The sequence below is a fragment of the Fukomys damarensis genome, unplaced genomic scaffold (assembly GCF_012274545.1).
Source record: "Fukomys damarensis isolate Sample0158 unplaced genomic scaffold, DMR_v1.0_HiC HiC_scaffold_2, whole genome shotgun sequence".
In the NCBI taxonomy this organism is placed as follows: Eukaryota; Metazoa; Chordata; class Mammalia; order Rodentia; family Bathyergidae; genus Fukomys; species Fukomys damarensis.
In genome coordinates this window covers 12,522,749-12,538,911 of record NW_022900914.1, presented here as the reverse complement: position 1 = coordinate 12,538,911, position 16,163 = coordinate 12,522,749, and the positions used below count along the sequence as shown (strand labels likewise).

The following is a 16,163-nucleotide window of genomic DNA, read 5'->3' as shown; positions in this document are numbered from 1 at the left end:
TGTTCTTTTTTTTTTTTGAGACAGGGTCTCACTATGTAGTTGAGAATGACCTGGAACTCACTATGTAGCTCAAGCTGGTCTCGAACTCACAGCAATCCTCCTGCCTCGGTCTCCCTAGTGCTGCTGGGATTACAGGCATGTGGGACCACACCAGGCTACCCCTCAGATAATTTTTAACTTGCAGTTAATATGATACAACATTGAATAGTGCCCAGACTTTTGGAGAGGCGTAGGTTTGAATTCAGAAATACCAGATTACATCTGCAGTAAATAAGATCATGAAGACATTTCTTATGACATTGATTTAAGATCTTTTAGATAAATACCCAGAAAGAGTGCTGAGTCTGTTCCATTCTTTTATTGTTTCAATCATAGCCTGATTGTAGTTTAGCTAAAATTATCACAGAAGTGATAATGCATTGGCTATATTGAACTTACAGTAGAGTATTGCATATTTTTATCATTATAAATTATATTTTTTATTACAGAATTTTATGATAAACTCATGTATGTGTGTACTCTTCTTTTTCTCTGCAGAATCAGTTTAAAACATTTACCAACATACTGTCAGCCACATACTAGTAAGTACTAAGAGAAGTGATTCCTAGAGTCATGTACCTAAAATGAATCAAGAAAGAAAAATGAGGTCAGGAAACAAAGTCATTTATAGGTGATAGGAGAACTGATTACTGAAACCAGAGTGTGAATGAAAGAGTAGTATTGAAAGAAAATAAGAGCCATAGTACATTGAATACGAAGAAGATAGAGAAAGAAGTGATATAGTTGTAGGGTATTTCGTTCATTTTACTGGTGGTGAGCCTATGGCACGTGTCCTACAGCGAGCTGTTTGTATCATTGAAAGCTCTAAAAAAGTTTGCCTTCACCAGTATATTTTAACTTTTTGGGTCTTAGAATTCTTCTACAATAGTCTGCTAATTACTGCTAGTTACTAGAAAGGATTACTGAAAAGTCTGAAACTTCATGTACACCTTCAATTGTCCAAGTTTGTCTTTCAGATCACAGAAAAATTTTTTCCCTTATAACTAGTTTTTTCAGGTGTTCTTTTGTTAGTACATGTTTGTCTGACATGATTATATTCCTTATAGGGAGTTGGTACATGTACATAATACATCTCAGTTGCTTTTTCATCCTCTTACTTCTGTCTCTTGATTCTCTTTCTGTTTGAAAAAAATCTTATCTCTGAAAGAAGCCAGGGCCTGCCAAACATCACTGCACACACTGACAGAGCTCGTATGAGAGATTTATTGTAGAGCTGCTGCGGCTAGGTGCCCAGGCTAGGTGGCCCACTCCATCAGAAAGGGAACAAAGGAGAGGAGGAGGGAGCTGGGGAAGGGGCTTGGTTACATAGTGGGTGAATGGTGCAGGCGGGTCGGGGACTGTGTCCAGCTGCATGGGCAGCCCCTCAGGGGTCATTATTGGGCATCCATTCCTTACACGGACAAACCTTATTCATGCATTGGTTTTATGACTGGTGAGGCGTGATGTAGGAAATGGAAACTTTAAGGTGAAAAAGGAAGTTACTTATCAGAATGTTGGCAGCCTTTCCAAGGCACTTATCTTACATTCCTCACTTTTTTGTTTGTTATGGCCTTGGGAAGAGGGGCAAAGACTCTCCCTTCTGTAGCTACTTCCTGCTGAAAAGGGCCAGGTGTGGGTGATGAGAGGCCAAGGGAGGGATTTCTAGTCTATCATCTCTTACCCTTGCAGGGCAACATAGCTGTTGGTGGGCCCTTGTTTAGGAGCTTCAAGGAAGGCAGTGACTGCAGCATCTTGGAATGATGGCGGCTGATCTAGGCATGTATAGCAGCTTGAAGGGCAGCACAACCATGGAGAGGGGGTGCTGAAATGGCAAAGAAAGAATTGAGTTAGAGCTATCCTGAAAGTATCATATATATGTATACGGCAGGTGGAGGGAGCCTTCTTGGCAATAATAAAATAATAATAGCACCGCCAAAGAGTTAAATGCATAATTTCTTCCTTTTAATTGGGGAGCATGTGTAACTGGGAAGGTGACTGGATGGCAGAACAGATGGACCAAAAATCTAGTGTGGAAGTTGTGTAGGAACCAGGCATGATTTATATTTCTCAGGTGTCATTTGGGGACCACAAGCTCCTTTTTGTGGGAACTGCAGTATCCTGGGAGTAGAACTAAATTGCTTTGTCTCTGCCGTGATACTCAGCACAGAAAGGGCAATCTTTGGGTGAGTATGAAAAGCGGCGGATAAGGTCTTTTTGAGTAGGTGACAGGTATTGTTGTGAGATGTATAAAAAGAATTGTGTGTCCCACATTTGGGACTGGGAGAGTTTTGGGCCATTGGGAGATTTTAATCAAATGGCTCAACTTGTAGCTGTGGGGGTAGGAGTGTAAGCCAGCAGATAAGGAGAAGGGTATAGAAAGCAATTTTTTTTTAACTAAAATCTTGGAGGGTTTTCTGGTAGAAATGTTTTGTTAACCAATCTAAGATCCCATCTACTGATTCTTCTTGAGGATAGAACCATTGGAGGTCTTGTAGTTGAGTTATGAAGTGAAGAAACTGCAGCCGGATCTGCATCCACATCATGTGGCTTTATCCAGAAGGCCGGCTGGCAAAGTGGTCACTTGTAAGATAAGCTGATTGACCATCTGATTAGAAATTTTTGGATTTGATTTTGGAGGAATCAGAGTAAGGAGGGGGCAACTGTGGCCAGAATGAGGATGTAAATGAGGGTCAAGAACAGAGATTATTTATGATGTCCATTGACATCTGAGATATGAGAATAGCCTATAATGTCCTGTAGCCCTGGAGTTTTATCTGTGCTTTAAATGAAATGTTGAAAAATGTGTAACCTTGAGATACAGAGACCCATTTATTTAGTAAGTGAAACCAAAAAAAACCTTGTACTGTTTTAGAAACAAATTAACTCCCAGTTGCCTTGTAGATACTGAAGGAAGACAAAAACCCATTGAAAGGTAAATTAATTTTTTTTTAACAAATAGGCAAACTTGAATACCAAAGTTAGAACTCACACATCTATTTTATAATAAGTAAAGCAGCAAAACAGACAGGGGGCCTACTATGGCTAGAAGACACATGCAGGTCAGCAGGGCTAATAAGGGAAGTAGGCATGGCATAATCTGTTGGAGCCAGGAGTAGTCTTGGGTCATTCCTCATATAACCATTGTTTTTTAAGGTTTTTATTGACAATGCCTGATAGAAATGCGTAGAGGTAGAGATACATGCTATACCATCGCCATGCCTGTGAGGACCCCCACTTTTATCAAGAAGGTGACCAGGAAGGGGGCGGCCCTCTTGTTGTTGACCTTTGACTGTGGGAGGATCCTTTTAAACATTTGGGATTTCCTATAGATGTTCAAGGGAGGCTGAGAAACGCTATGTAAAAGAAAATTTTATCTCATTTGAGGCATTGGAGTTCTCCTGGTTGTATATGAAGTATAGGCCATTGGACAGGCAGATGGGGTGCTCTCCTGAGATAAAGAGGGAGTAAGTAAGGCAAGTGATGTTGTCATTTTACACTGTGTATGTCAGGTTAGTGGTTTGTGTAGGGAATGGGAGACCGTAGCAAAGGGTCCGAGAACTGCGGATAAATTGCCAGTATTTGAGACAGACAGGTTAAAATCTAGGGGGATGGGAATTGGAGTGAATGAGTGGAGGTAAACAGACATAAACATCTAACAGTCTGAGATATTGACAGGGAGATAGTAGAGGGTGGTATTAAATAGGTGTTGTAGCCTTGTTTTGAGACTGTGTTACCTGGTTTACCACTTGGATCTATCCCTTTTAGGGAGGTGGAGTGATGAGCCTCAAAAATCTATCACTAGTGCCTGTTTATTGATTGCCTCTTTTGGTTATTCTTTTCTGCTGGGTGTTTAAGACCAAGTTAAAGTGAGACCTGTGTTAATCAATATGAACCTCTTGCTATCCGTCAAGGTCAGTTAGGTCTGTTCAGGCATTATTTTGGAACCATGCAGAGAGTCTCTCAGCTCCTCCATCAGTGTCAGTCGTTAGGATGGGTCACGGCCTTGCTTGACCATGGTGCTTTTAGTGAAAGCGTGGGAGAATTTTTTTTGGTGACCCTCCTTTAGCACACATTACATTTGTTCTCTGGTGTCCAGCAGTCTCTCTGTTCAGGAGGTTGGGTGACTTACCAAAGATGTAAGATGTTGTAGAAAAGGTTCTTTCATACCTTGGATCTTTGATGACCTTGGAGGGCCAGGGCCAAAATATTGGCAGTCTTCTTAGCCTAGTTACCTTTTAGTGTTGGTCTTTGCCCTTTGGTAGTTGAACACCCAGAAGAGAAGATCAGTGACATGAATAGTACAGTAGGAGCTTAACTATCATAACATTTTATCTAGATAGCAAGCACTCTGGAATCTAAAATACAGTTAGAGGGCTATTATTTTATCAGTCATGGTTGTTTTAGTGGTTGATTTCCTATAGAATATTAACAGAAAAAAACTTGTAATCAGGAGCTGCACATAATAATATTTTAGCATGACAATCATGATGATATTATGTTTGCAACAAACTTAGATATGTATCTTAGTATAAAATAGCCATTGTTAAATGTATTTATTTTTCTCTAGAATACGTAAAAACAAAAGCAAAAACAAAACCCAGGAAACTTAAGTTACTGCCCTCTAAGCAAAGTGTATGCACCTACAGATGTACCTGTAATCATGAGTAGGTGGAGCAGAAGAGAAGGGCAAATACCTGGATCAATAGGTTTTTGTCCAGGAGGATCACTGTGAGTTTGAGACCAGCCTGGGCTACATAGTGAGTTCCAGGTCAGTCTCAACTACATAGTGAGACCCTGTCTAAAAAAAAAAAAAAACCAAAAACCAAAAACCAAAAAACAAACAAAACAAAAGGTTATTGTCATAATCAATATGTTGGAAGACCTGCATGGTCAGACAACATGAATACATTTTGTACACCAGAAAAGTAGCAATAATAATTATTGCAATTATATAAAATCTTATGTCCTGTAATGTAGCATGGTACTAAAAGGATCCTTTTTTAATAACTACTTGTTTTTTTACAGAAAATATTATATTTTGAAGATGACCATTATAAACACATCACAGTAACGTTTAGAACTCAGCCCTTTGATGATAACCAATGTAAACATTTTATAACAACATATTTATCGAGGCATATTTTTCCATAAGGCTATGAAAATTATTGGGGCTCCCATTACTGAACAAAAACCAGAATAAAATTTTCTGAGGAGCTGCTTTTTTATTTACCAACAGGAGTGTACCCTAACCTAAAAGTTTATATTTAATTATCTTGACAATTTTTTATTTAACCTGTAAAACCAGGTTGTAGAAATTAATAATCTACTTGTATCTTTGATGTCTTTTTGATCAAAACATAATTGGACAAACACCTCCAAACAGACACAGACAAACATATAAGACAATTTATGAATCTAGAGTACACTCAAATGTATTTGACCAACTGAATTATAACATCTCTTTTAATTAAGGCTAGTCAAAACTTTTGCAGGTCAATTAACAGAGATCTCTTGTAATTAGGATGAGAAGGAATAAAAGCGCTTTATACCAGTAGCATAATCTTGTGTTATTGTCAGAAGTCTGTAAGCAGAAAGTAGAGAGGTCAAGTTAATCCATAGTTGCAATTTTAAGAATTTGTAATTTAAAAGAAGTGTTCTAAACACATCAATTAAACATCTAGAAACCAAACACCATCAAATATTATTTTAAGTTGAAGATGAAAGGTGCATTTTTCAATTAGCCAGAGGAGGGAATGATAACAAAGTTCCTGCCTTGAGGTGCTTGTAGGGTCAGAGTCGCTAGATGGCCGTGGAGGTTTACAAGATGGTGGGAGAGAAGAGGCACATGGAGGAGGGGAAAGAGGGAGGGCAGGATGGCGGAGGTCTCTGAAAGTGGTAAGGAGGGAGGCTCATCTGCTGGGTTGAATTCTCCAGAGGCAGAGGGAGAGCTTAAGGTTTTAGTAGCAGGCTGACAGGAAGAACAGAGGGAAGGCTGTTTTTAAGAGGAAAAACCCTGAATATAGGGAATCTCACTCCATTTGCCCATGCGCTTACAGAAGTTGTAATGATCCCGGATAAGTGAGGGATTGAAAGGGCCATTAGGTGGCCACTTACTTTGGTTATCTAACAAATATTAGGGCCAAATTTGGGTAGAAAGCCTAATAAGTCATTTAGGTTTCAGGTCAAGCTAGAGGCCAAGAGCCGCGAGATTTTTGAGTAGGCAGCCCAGGGGAGAGTCTGCTGAGGCGGATTGTTCTGATCCCATGGGCTCACTGAGGCATTTCAGAATGAGGGACAGAGAGTCAGGAGAGTAAAAGTGCTGTTCGAGAGGGTTGTCACCACTAGGGAGTGGAACGCTGGGGCCAAAGGGCTTTAGGAGACTTGGGACCTGAGCTCAGGAATTTTGAGTGGGAGGCCACAGTTGTCTGGGAACATGCCAAGTCTAGTGGGGGGGGGGAGGCCAGTGCCTCAGGGGAGTCTCCAACGTGGGAATCGAAACCCAGACCGACAAACCTGTGAATAAAGGCTGGTTACTCACCTATCATTGAGGCCGGTGGTGGGTGCGGAGAGGGCTCTGGGTGAATGGACACAGTTGTCAGGCAGGAGGATGGGGCACCAAGGCTCAGGGCCCCTAAGCCTGTCGCATTTAAGCCAGGAGCCGGGTAGCACCCGATCTGAGTCACAGCGCCAATGAAAGCACCTGCCAAAGATCACTCCCACTCCAATAGAGCTTGTATGGGAGATTTTATTGTAGAGCTGCTGAGGCAAGGTGGCCAGCTTGGAGGAAAGGGAACAAAGGAGAGGAGGAGGGAGCTGGGGAAGGGGCTTGGTTACATAGTGGGTGAGTGGTGCAGGCGGATCGGGGACTGTGTTGGCTGCACAGGCAGCCCTTCAGGGGTCATTATTGGGCATCCATTCCTTACACGGACAAACCTTATTCATGCATTGGTTTTATGACTGGTGACACGTGATGTAGGAAATGGAAACTTTAAGGTGAAAAAGGAAGTTACTTATCAGAATGGTGGCAGCCATTCCAAGGCACTTATCTTACAATCTCCCTATCCCCTCTTATTTTTTAAATTTTGTTTTTATTTATAATTTGTTTTTCTTAGAGAAACCATGCAGTTTAAGCATGTGTGTCTCATTTTCATTTAACATTATGGTCTCAAGGTGCATTCATTTTTCTATATATGACTTAGGTTTATCCTTCTTTATTGCAGAGTAGTACTTCATTGTATATAAATACCACATTTTCTTTATCCGTTCATCTTTTGAACATATAGGCAGTTTGCAAGTTTTAGCCATTATGAACTGTGTCACTGTAAACTTGGGTATGCATGTATCACTGTAATATGATGTTGGGCTGGGGAGTTAGTTCAGTGGTTCTGCCGCTTGGTTCGCAAGTGCAAGGACCCAAGCTTGATCCGGTACCTAAAAAAAAAAAAAGTATAATATGATGTCTTTAAGTCTTTTGGGAAGCTACCTAGAAGGAGAATAGCTGGGTCAAATTGTATTTCTAGTTTTAGTTTTTTGAGGAATCTCTATACTTCTTTCTGTAGTAGTTGTAGTAGTTTACATTCCCACCAGCATTGTAGAAAAGTGTTTTTTTCTTTTTCCTTGTAGCCTATAGTATTTATTATTTGATTTCTTGATAGCTGTTCTTTCTAGAGTAAGGTAGAATCTCAGTGTTATTTTAATTTGCATCTCTAATGGCCAGTGGTAGTGAACATTTTTTTCATGTGTTTAGTAACCGTTTGTACTAATTCTGAGCCATTGTGTCTTGGTATGTCTTCCCAGATTAGGAAATTGTTCAGCCATATGTATTTTTTTTTTCATCCACATATATTTTTAAAATGACTGGATTTTTTTTTTCTTTTCATTTTCTTTTGTTGGTACTGGGTCTTTAACTTGGGACCTTTCATTTACGAGGCAGGCAGCAGCACCACTGAGCTAAATCCTCCACCCTGGATTGTTTTCTTTAATGTCTGTTACGCAGGATTTATTTTTGCTCATCCTCTTCTTTTTGCTCCTCCGATTGAATAATATCAAATATTCTTTGTTTCTGCTCACTAATCCTATCGTTAGACTGATGAGCCTGATTTATTTGTTTTTGTAGTACTGAGGCCTCATACTTTCCCTGCGAATGAGCTACACTTCCAGCCCATTTTAAATTTTTTTTTCAGCTTTAATTGAGTTTATTGGTACATTTTAGGGATACAGTACAGTTACATTCATTGTTGGGATCTTGTACCTCTACATGACAAGTCTTGATTCTCATTTTTTCCCCTTACCTCTGCTCTCCCTTTACCCCCTCCTCCCCTCCCCATCTACAAACACTTTATTTTCATCTTTTCATTCTCTCACATTTAAATTTGTATTATATTCAGAGTTAGTTCCTTTCTTATCACTGAAACTCAATCCCCCAACACCCACAACCCTGAGGAGGAAAGGTTTATTTTGGCTCAGTTTGTAGTGATTTTAGTCTATAGTCAAGTGGCTCCAGGGAAAGGTTGCATGGCACTGGGACATGCCAGAAGAGCAACAGCTCAAGGCATGGCAGGCAGGATGGAGAGAGAGACAGGTCAAGGGATATACCAGGTAGTCCTTTGTTGAGTGTCACGTCCCCATGATCTAATCACCTCCCCGAAGCACCATCTACAACTGTAAGAAACTTTAGGTGGGAATCATTTAGATGTAAACCATAACATTTGCCCCAGTCCTTAAAGACTCATGTACATCTCTATGTACATTTAGTCCATCTCTTAAGAGTTGCCAAAATTCTAATAGTTTCAACATTGCTGAAAAATCCAAGTCAGAAGTTTCCCCTGAGATTTAAGGCAAGCTCTTTTCTGTGAACTCCTGTAAAAATAAAAAAGAAAGTTAAACAGTTTCTATATACAAAGGCACTGTGTAAATGTTTTCATTCTAAAAAGGAGAAATGGGGAATAGAAAGGAATAGACCAGAGTAAGACTGAAAACCAGCAGGTGCTAATAGGTCCAGGTCCAGCACCCTGAGTAAATTGTGGTGAGATGTGAACTCTAAAAGGCTTGGGTGGCCCTGCCTCTGTGCTGTTGCTTGTTGTAGCCTGCTTGGCCTCCTTCTTGGTCTGGCTTTGCTCACTGCTTATGACTTTCCTCAGACATTCCATGTACCTGGCTTCTTCAACTTTTTGGAGTCTCCACTGCACTTTTGGCTTCATACTCACAGCTTCACCAGCTGCTCTCAGGACATACTGCCTGGCCTAGTCATTCTTCTGAAATCTGCTTGGAAGCCTTGCTTACCGCACAACTCTTGTATTCTGTAGCATCACATGGATGATGCAAAGGTCTGTAGCCAGCCTGCTGGAGCAGCAAGCCTAAGCCTTTTTGCGTCTTACTGGTGATTACATAGGCAGAGTATCTGGCTGGCTGAGCACTTGAAAAAGAACCCCCTGGGAATAAATTCTCTAGGTGGCCCTTTTCCAACAGCATGTCTGAGGGCTTTTTTTCTCAAAGTACATTCTTTCTTCTTCGAAATTTTAAGCCTGTAAAGGATGAGACCTCGTTGGTTCTTCACCTTTCCTAAGGCATTTTTCCTGTTGCCCATTGCAGAAGACTTGGCTTTTTAAAATATTAATCATTTTAGCAACAAAGCTATCCTTTGCTCTGTGCTTGCCAGCCCCAACTTGACTAGAGTTTCTTTTCTGGCCACACTCAAAATTTTTAAAATCATTAAGCTGTGGCTTTTGCTCTTGATTCTCAGGAGAGAGTTGGCTAAAAGCCCCCCAATAGTACCCATGCTACAGCCTCAACATTAGACTGCCTTCATATTTCCACTGCCAGATTGACTAATCTCAGTCTCCTTAGAAGTCTCAGGACAGGAGCAATATGTGTACAAATTTTCTGCTGGAGCATAATACATGATCTGGAATCCAACTGCTAATGAAGTCTTTGTTCCCAATGGAAAACCTCTGAGTGTAGCCTTTTTGGACTGCTTTTTTTTGTGTGTGCTAGATATCGAACTTGGGTCCTTGCACTTGCGAGGCAGGTGGTGGAACCACTGAGCTAAATCCCCGGCTTTTTTTTTCCTTTTTTTAAATCAACTTTCTAGTCTTCTGAGTTCCTGCCAGAATCTCCCTTCAGTCTTGGTTTTCAGCTGGCATCTTCAAACTTTTCAGGTAGTCACAGCAACAACCTTACTTCTCTGGTATCAAAATCTTTCTTAGTTGCTTTATTTTTGCTGAGACTCAATACTTGGACACCTACAAGTTAAAGAAAGAAAGGTTTACTTTGGCTTATATGGTTTGTAATGGTTTCAGTCCATATTCCGTTGTGTCCAAGGCAGAAGAGAGACAGCTCATGGCATGATTGCAGGATACAGAGAACAGCAAGATTCAGAGAAGAGGTGTGTGGTGGCACATACCTGTAATCCCAGCACACAGGAGGCAGAAGCAGGGGGATTGCCACAAGTTTGAGGCTATTCTGGGCTACATAGTACATTCAAGGCCAGCCTGAATTATATAGTGAGACCCCGTTTCAAAAAAGAAAGGTACAGGGCCAGGGATTTAGCTCAGTCCTGAGTTCAATCTCTTGGTATGGGGGAGAGATGCAGAGAACAAAATACTTTTAAAGTTTAAAATCGGAACACATTGTAGAACAGTTGTGTGTTCTTTATATTGATATTAATATGTACCAATTCTGCTATGTTTACTATAGTTATTGTATTTCTTTCTAAAATTTTTTTATCAGAATATTTTGATTTTGATGGCAGATCTTTTTCGTTTGTGCTGGGGATCAAACTCTGGACCTTGCATTTGTGAGGCAGGTGGCAGAACCACTGAGCTAAATCCTCGGCCCTTCAGAATATCTTGATTTTGAAAGCGATGATTAAATGAAAAAATTGTTCTTGTTTTGTAGCCACGCAGGATATACATACTGTGGGTCTTGTGCTGCCCATGCTTACAAACAAGTGGATCCATCTATCACGTAAGTGATGTATTTAGTTTTAAGTTGGAGAAATGTGGGAATTATATAATAATTGCTTTATTATAGCAGTAATTTGTTTTTCATTCTTATTGTCATTATGTACTGAATTATAAGTTTAACCTTCCTAATTGCATTACACTTTATATAGATTAGGAACAACTTTAATTTTCTTTGAATATTTAGCTTTTGCTTTGGTAAATTGTTTCATTGTGAATTGTTTAAAAGATTAAATATTTTAAATTTTAATTTTTCTTTGAAAATCTGGAGATGAGCATTTTAGGATAAACGCAAAGCCCTAATGGTTACAAATAAATAAACTGTATTTAAAAATTGTGATTACTGAAAGGATAATTTTTCATTGACAGGATAATGTACTGTACTTGAAATATTTTAGAGTTAGTGAATTTAATAGGGTGTTTGAAATATATTGGCTTTTAACATTTTAGGGATAGCTTTGAAATTAGCTTTTTGTGTGTGGAGGGGTTAATGGGGATTGAAACCAGAGGCTTCATACTTAGCAGCCATTCCTGCCGCTTCATCCATTATTTGTTTTGAGACAGGGACTTGGTAAGTCACTAAATTGCCCAGGCTAGGCTTGAACCTGCAATCTTCTGAAATTAGCTTTTTAAAAATACTTTCTGAGAGGGCCAGGGATCTGGCTCAGTGGCATTGTGCCTGCCTTACAAGTGCAAGATCCTGAGCTCAATACCTGGTACCAAAAAACAAAAAAAACTTTCTGAGAAATTAAGATGGACTAAGTATTCTATTACTTGAAAATAAGCCCATGAATTTTCAAATGCTCCTGCTCTAGATAAAATTTACCTAAATAGTTAATTTACTTTATATGAACCAGTATTAGGCTCCCATTTGTAATGTCAGGTATACAGGCTGTGAATAGATAAAACAATCATCTTAATTCTATCAGATGTACTGGTAGAGAACTAACAAAGTAATTGCAAATACAGCAGCTATAAGTTTGAAAAAATCACCCATAATCCACCATTTGTCTTTGAATAACTTGTTCAAATTAAAGGAAAAAAACGCTTGCTTTTGTTTTATGTTAATATTGTCTTCATGTTATGCCATACTTCTGTTGAAAACTAATAAATAAAATAGCATTACCAAGTGATGAGGTTTTGGTTAGTCCTGCCTCGTACATTATATTTTTGGGAAGTATCATCTTATTACCTGTTTAATATACAACCTAATGTGTTTCATGAGTAAGAGGAAATAGAAGTTAAATTGAAAGGTTTTTAGAAGATTCTTTGATTTAAACTGAAGTAATAAGTCAGCTATAATCAAGATTAGTTTAACAGCTTTTCCCATATCTTTCTCTGTGGAAAGAATTTTGATAATGTCATTTACTAGAGATATTCCCCCAGAATTAGATTTGGATTAGGAATATGTAAAGTAGCATGGAGTCCATCTTGGTAGAAGTGTAAAATTTGACGTAAGTAAATGGATGCAAAGGAAAAAAATGGGGGAGGAAAAAGAAATAGTAAAGACTGATGAAGAATTAGGTAGAAAATAAGGGATATAAATGGAAACATTAATAAGGGGTGATATGTGATAAAATAATTTATGTAATTAGTATATAACAACTGAACCCTAGATAAATAAATTTGAAGGTCTGAATGTGAAAAGAATACCTGGCAATCTAATGGAGTCTCTTGAAGGTGGACCTCTCTGTGCACTGCAGTGTCCTAATAGTCTTTTGGGAAAATAGAGGAAAAAATCCTTTCGGGAAGTATGAAAACTGTAGAGAAAAATAATGAGGGTTAATCTAAGAGAGAAGGTTCAGTTCTGTGAGACTGGTTTGCATGTTTGCTTTGCACAGTAATCCATTTTCTCCATGTTAGCACCCTTTTTTAAAAATGTAAGTGATATCTTGTTACTTTTCAGAATTTAAAAGTAGTGGGGCACAGGACAGGCACGTACCCTCGGGAGGCTAAGCAAGTGGATTACTGGGAGTTCAAGGCCAGCCTGGACTATACAGTGATTTTTTAAAAGATTATAAATAAGAGATTAAAATTTTCCAGAATTTATGTTAGAATATTGGCTAACAACTTGAAAATACATGTTGAATTTTCACTGTACTTAAATTTCTCTGTACTTAAATACTTAAATTTTCTCTCTATTCACCATACATCAAAATACCGTACCTCAAAATACTAGGTAGATGAATGTACAGGGAAAGAATTTAAATCATAGGTAATTTGGAACTCTTTATATCTGACTGCTTATGAGATATTGTTGGAGAATTTATAAAAAGTGATAACTTAGATTAAATCGCATGTAAATTACTTGTGTCATATGTAATCAGTTAAGAGAACTGGAAAAATGTTTGCTAGAAACTGACAAATAATATTGCTAGGGATGCTGGTGCACACTTGTAATCCAAATACCCTAGAAGGCTGAAGTAGGGCAAGCTAGGGAGCTGTCTCAAAATAAAAAACAAAAAAGGCCTGGGGATGTAGCTCACTGGAAGGCCCTGAGTTCAATACCTGGTACTGGAAAAAAATGATTCTGAGGCTTTATTCTATTAAGCTCCCAAATAGAAAAACTTAAATTCATTAGTTATGCATAATAATCATTATATTTTAAATGCTCAAATTTCCAATAGTGAATTGATTAATGAGTTTACTCAATAGAATATTATATAGTTATTAAAATGATTGTTATAAGAGTTTATGGTAACATAAAATACTTAGAGCAGGTAGCAAGAGCAGTACATAAAATTATGTAAAATCGAGAAGGAATTATGTACTATATGAGGTGAAATTTATTATAACCAAAGACTGAAAATAAATTATGGAATGATAACACTAGTTATCTATGGGTGGTAGTTTGTGTATTTCTTATGAAAAATGGTTTATTTTTATGGTGAAAATTTATGAAATCTAAAATATTTGTACAAAAAATCATTACAAGTCGAAGAAACCAGTCTTAAACTGACAGAATGGTTTTCTGATTTTTAGTGTGATTGGTCAGGGCCTAACAAGGTTTTTGTTTTCATAGTAACCGTTAGGGTCTATAATTTAATGTGGAGGGTGTGAAAGGGTTGTAAGGTGATAACGAAGCTTGTTTGCAAACCAGCTTGCCTATTAAATCTGCAAAGAATTGCTAACAAAGGATTTCACATGCTGATTTCTGAGAGAACAAGATGATAAATTAAAGCATATTTATTTTTAAAATGTTCATTAAATGACTATTATGAGCCAGGTTCTGTGATAGTGCTGGAGATGTGGTGATAGTAACACAGACAGGATTCTAGTGCTGTAATATTTATAAACTGGTGGTTGAGATTGACCTTGAGCATATAATAATAAAGCAATATCTAATTGAAATTAATTGGATTAGAAAACTGAGTGTAAAATATAGTTGTTCTTGAACATCTTGGTTTCAGGAACCCTTTCAACTTTAAATCATCGAAAATACCAGATGTAGATTATATCTGTTTAATGGATTAAAAATTAAAATCAGCTTGTTAATTTAATAATAAAAACAGTAAAATCAGAGGTCAACAAGTAACGATCTTAAAAATGAGAAATGAGTATATTTTCCAATATAATAATAAAAGTTAGTGGGAAAAGTGGCATTGTTTTATATTTTTTACAAAATATGAAAATGCAGCCAGGTGTGGTGGTGCACACCTGTTAATCCCAGCATTCAGGAGGCTGAGGCAGGAGGATTGCTGTGAGTTGGAGACCAGACTGGGCTACATAGTGAGTTCCAGGTCAGTCTCAACTACATAGTGAGACTCAAAAAAACCAACCAACCAAACAAAAAAAATATATAAATGCTTTTCACTTTTATAAAAAATAATTAAATCTACTTTTTTTTTCTTTTTATTGAGTTTATTGGTACAATCTAGGTATACAGTACAGTTACATTCATCATTGGGATTCTGTACCTTTATATAATAGGTCTTGATTCTCATTTTTCCCCCTTGTCCCTGCCCTCCCTTCACCCCCTCCTCCCCTCCCCATTTACAAACACTTTATTTCCATTTTTTCACTTTCTCATTTTTTTTCCTCTCCCTTATTACCTTTCCCCCACCCTTCCCACTTTCCCTACACCTTTAGCCCTTTACTTCCTATTTCACATTATTAATTATCTCATTAGGATCCTGTGTACTATTACAGTTTTTCACACCAAAGAAACTATTTGGTATTTCAGTTAAAGAAATCTCTGTAGGAACATTAAAAATAGGGAATCTTAACATAAAATTAAAAAGGAAAGTAAAAGAGAAAAGGCAGTGATGTAACATCAAAATAATCCTTAATTCTGGAGATGAAAATGGTCCCTGAACATATTTAAATTGCTTCTTGCTCTTATAGTCTTATCTTATTCTTTTTTTTTCATTATTTAGAGAATACTTTATTAGTTTCTGTAATCAAACCCATGTAGATATGACCTTACATATTTAGTACGATGTGTTACCCCTGTATACATGGAAAAAAAATAAAAAATAAAAATAAATTAACATTTCTAGACCAATATGGCTGTCCATTTCTGTACAATGCCAACTCAACACAGTAAATTGGGATGACTTTTTCCAAAATTGCCAGCACCATTAAAGTTTCCCAAAATTCAATTTATATATATATGTATATATATATATACATATATATATATTTAAAATATAAAAAGACTAATAATAGTATGTTATGCATCAATAGCAGCAACAGCTTTTCCAGGTTCTGCAGTGATCAGAACAAAATTACAGACATTCAACATATTCCATTTAAAAAAAAAATCAAAGAAAAGAATAATATCCAGACAACAGCAAAGTTCTGTTGCTGTTGTGGTACCTGGCACCATTTTCTTCTATTAGCCTCTTAATCATCATCTGGAAAGAGAACATTCTAGAGTAATATCATTAAATGTAGCTCTGATAAAGCACGGTCCCTACTATGTATCATAAAGCAGGTACTAGATATTTTACATTCATAGAGGTATGATACAGTACTGTCCTACATCAATAATACTAGATTCAGTTTTGGTTTGAAATTTACTTTGTCTGCAAATAAGATTGCTACCCCTGTTTTTTTCTGGGCTCCTGTCACATGGAGAATTGTTTTCTATCTTTTCACTTTCAGTCTATGGGCTTCTTTTTGCACTAGGTGTGTTTCTTGTATACAACATATTGTTGGATT

The 16,163-nt window shown here is 37.7% G+C and overlaps 1 protein-coding gene across 2 annotated transcripts in view; it reads left to right on the top strand.

Moving 5' to 3' along the window:
- Positions 1-16,163, top strand: part of Memo1 (mediator of cell motility 1) — a 121,138-nt gene that overhangs the window by 48,097 nt on the left and 56,878 nt on the right. For both annotated transcript variants that reach the window (XM_033763487.1, XM_033763490.1), the window contains one exon: positions 10,936-11,004. In XM_033763487.1, coding sequence (XP_033619378.1) covers positions 10,936-11,004 — 69 coding nt within the window. The remainder of the gene's footprint in view (positions 1-10,935; positions 11,005-16,163) is intronic.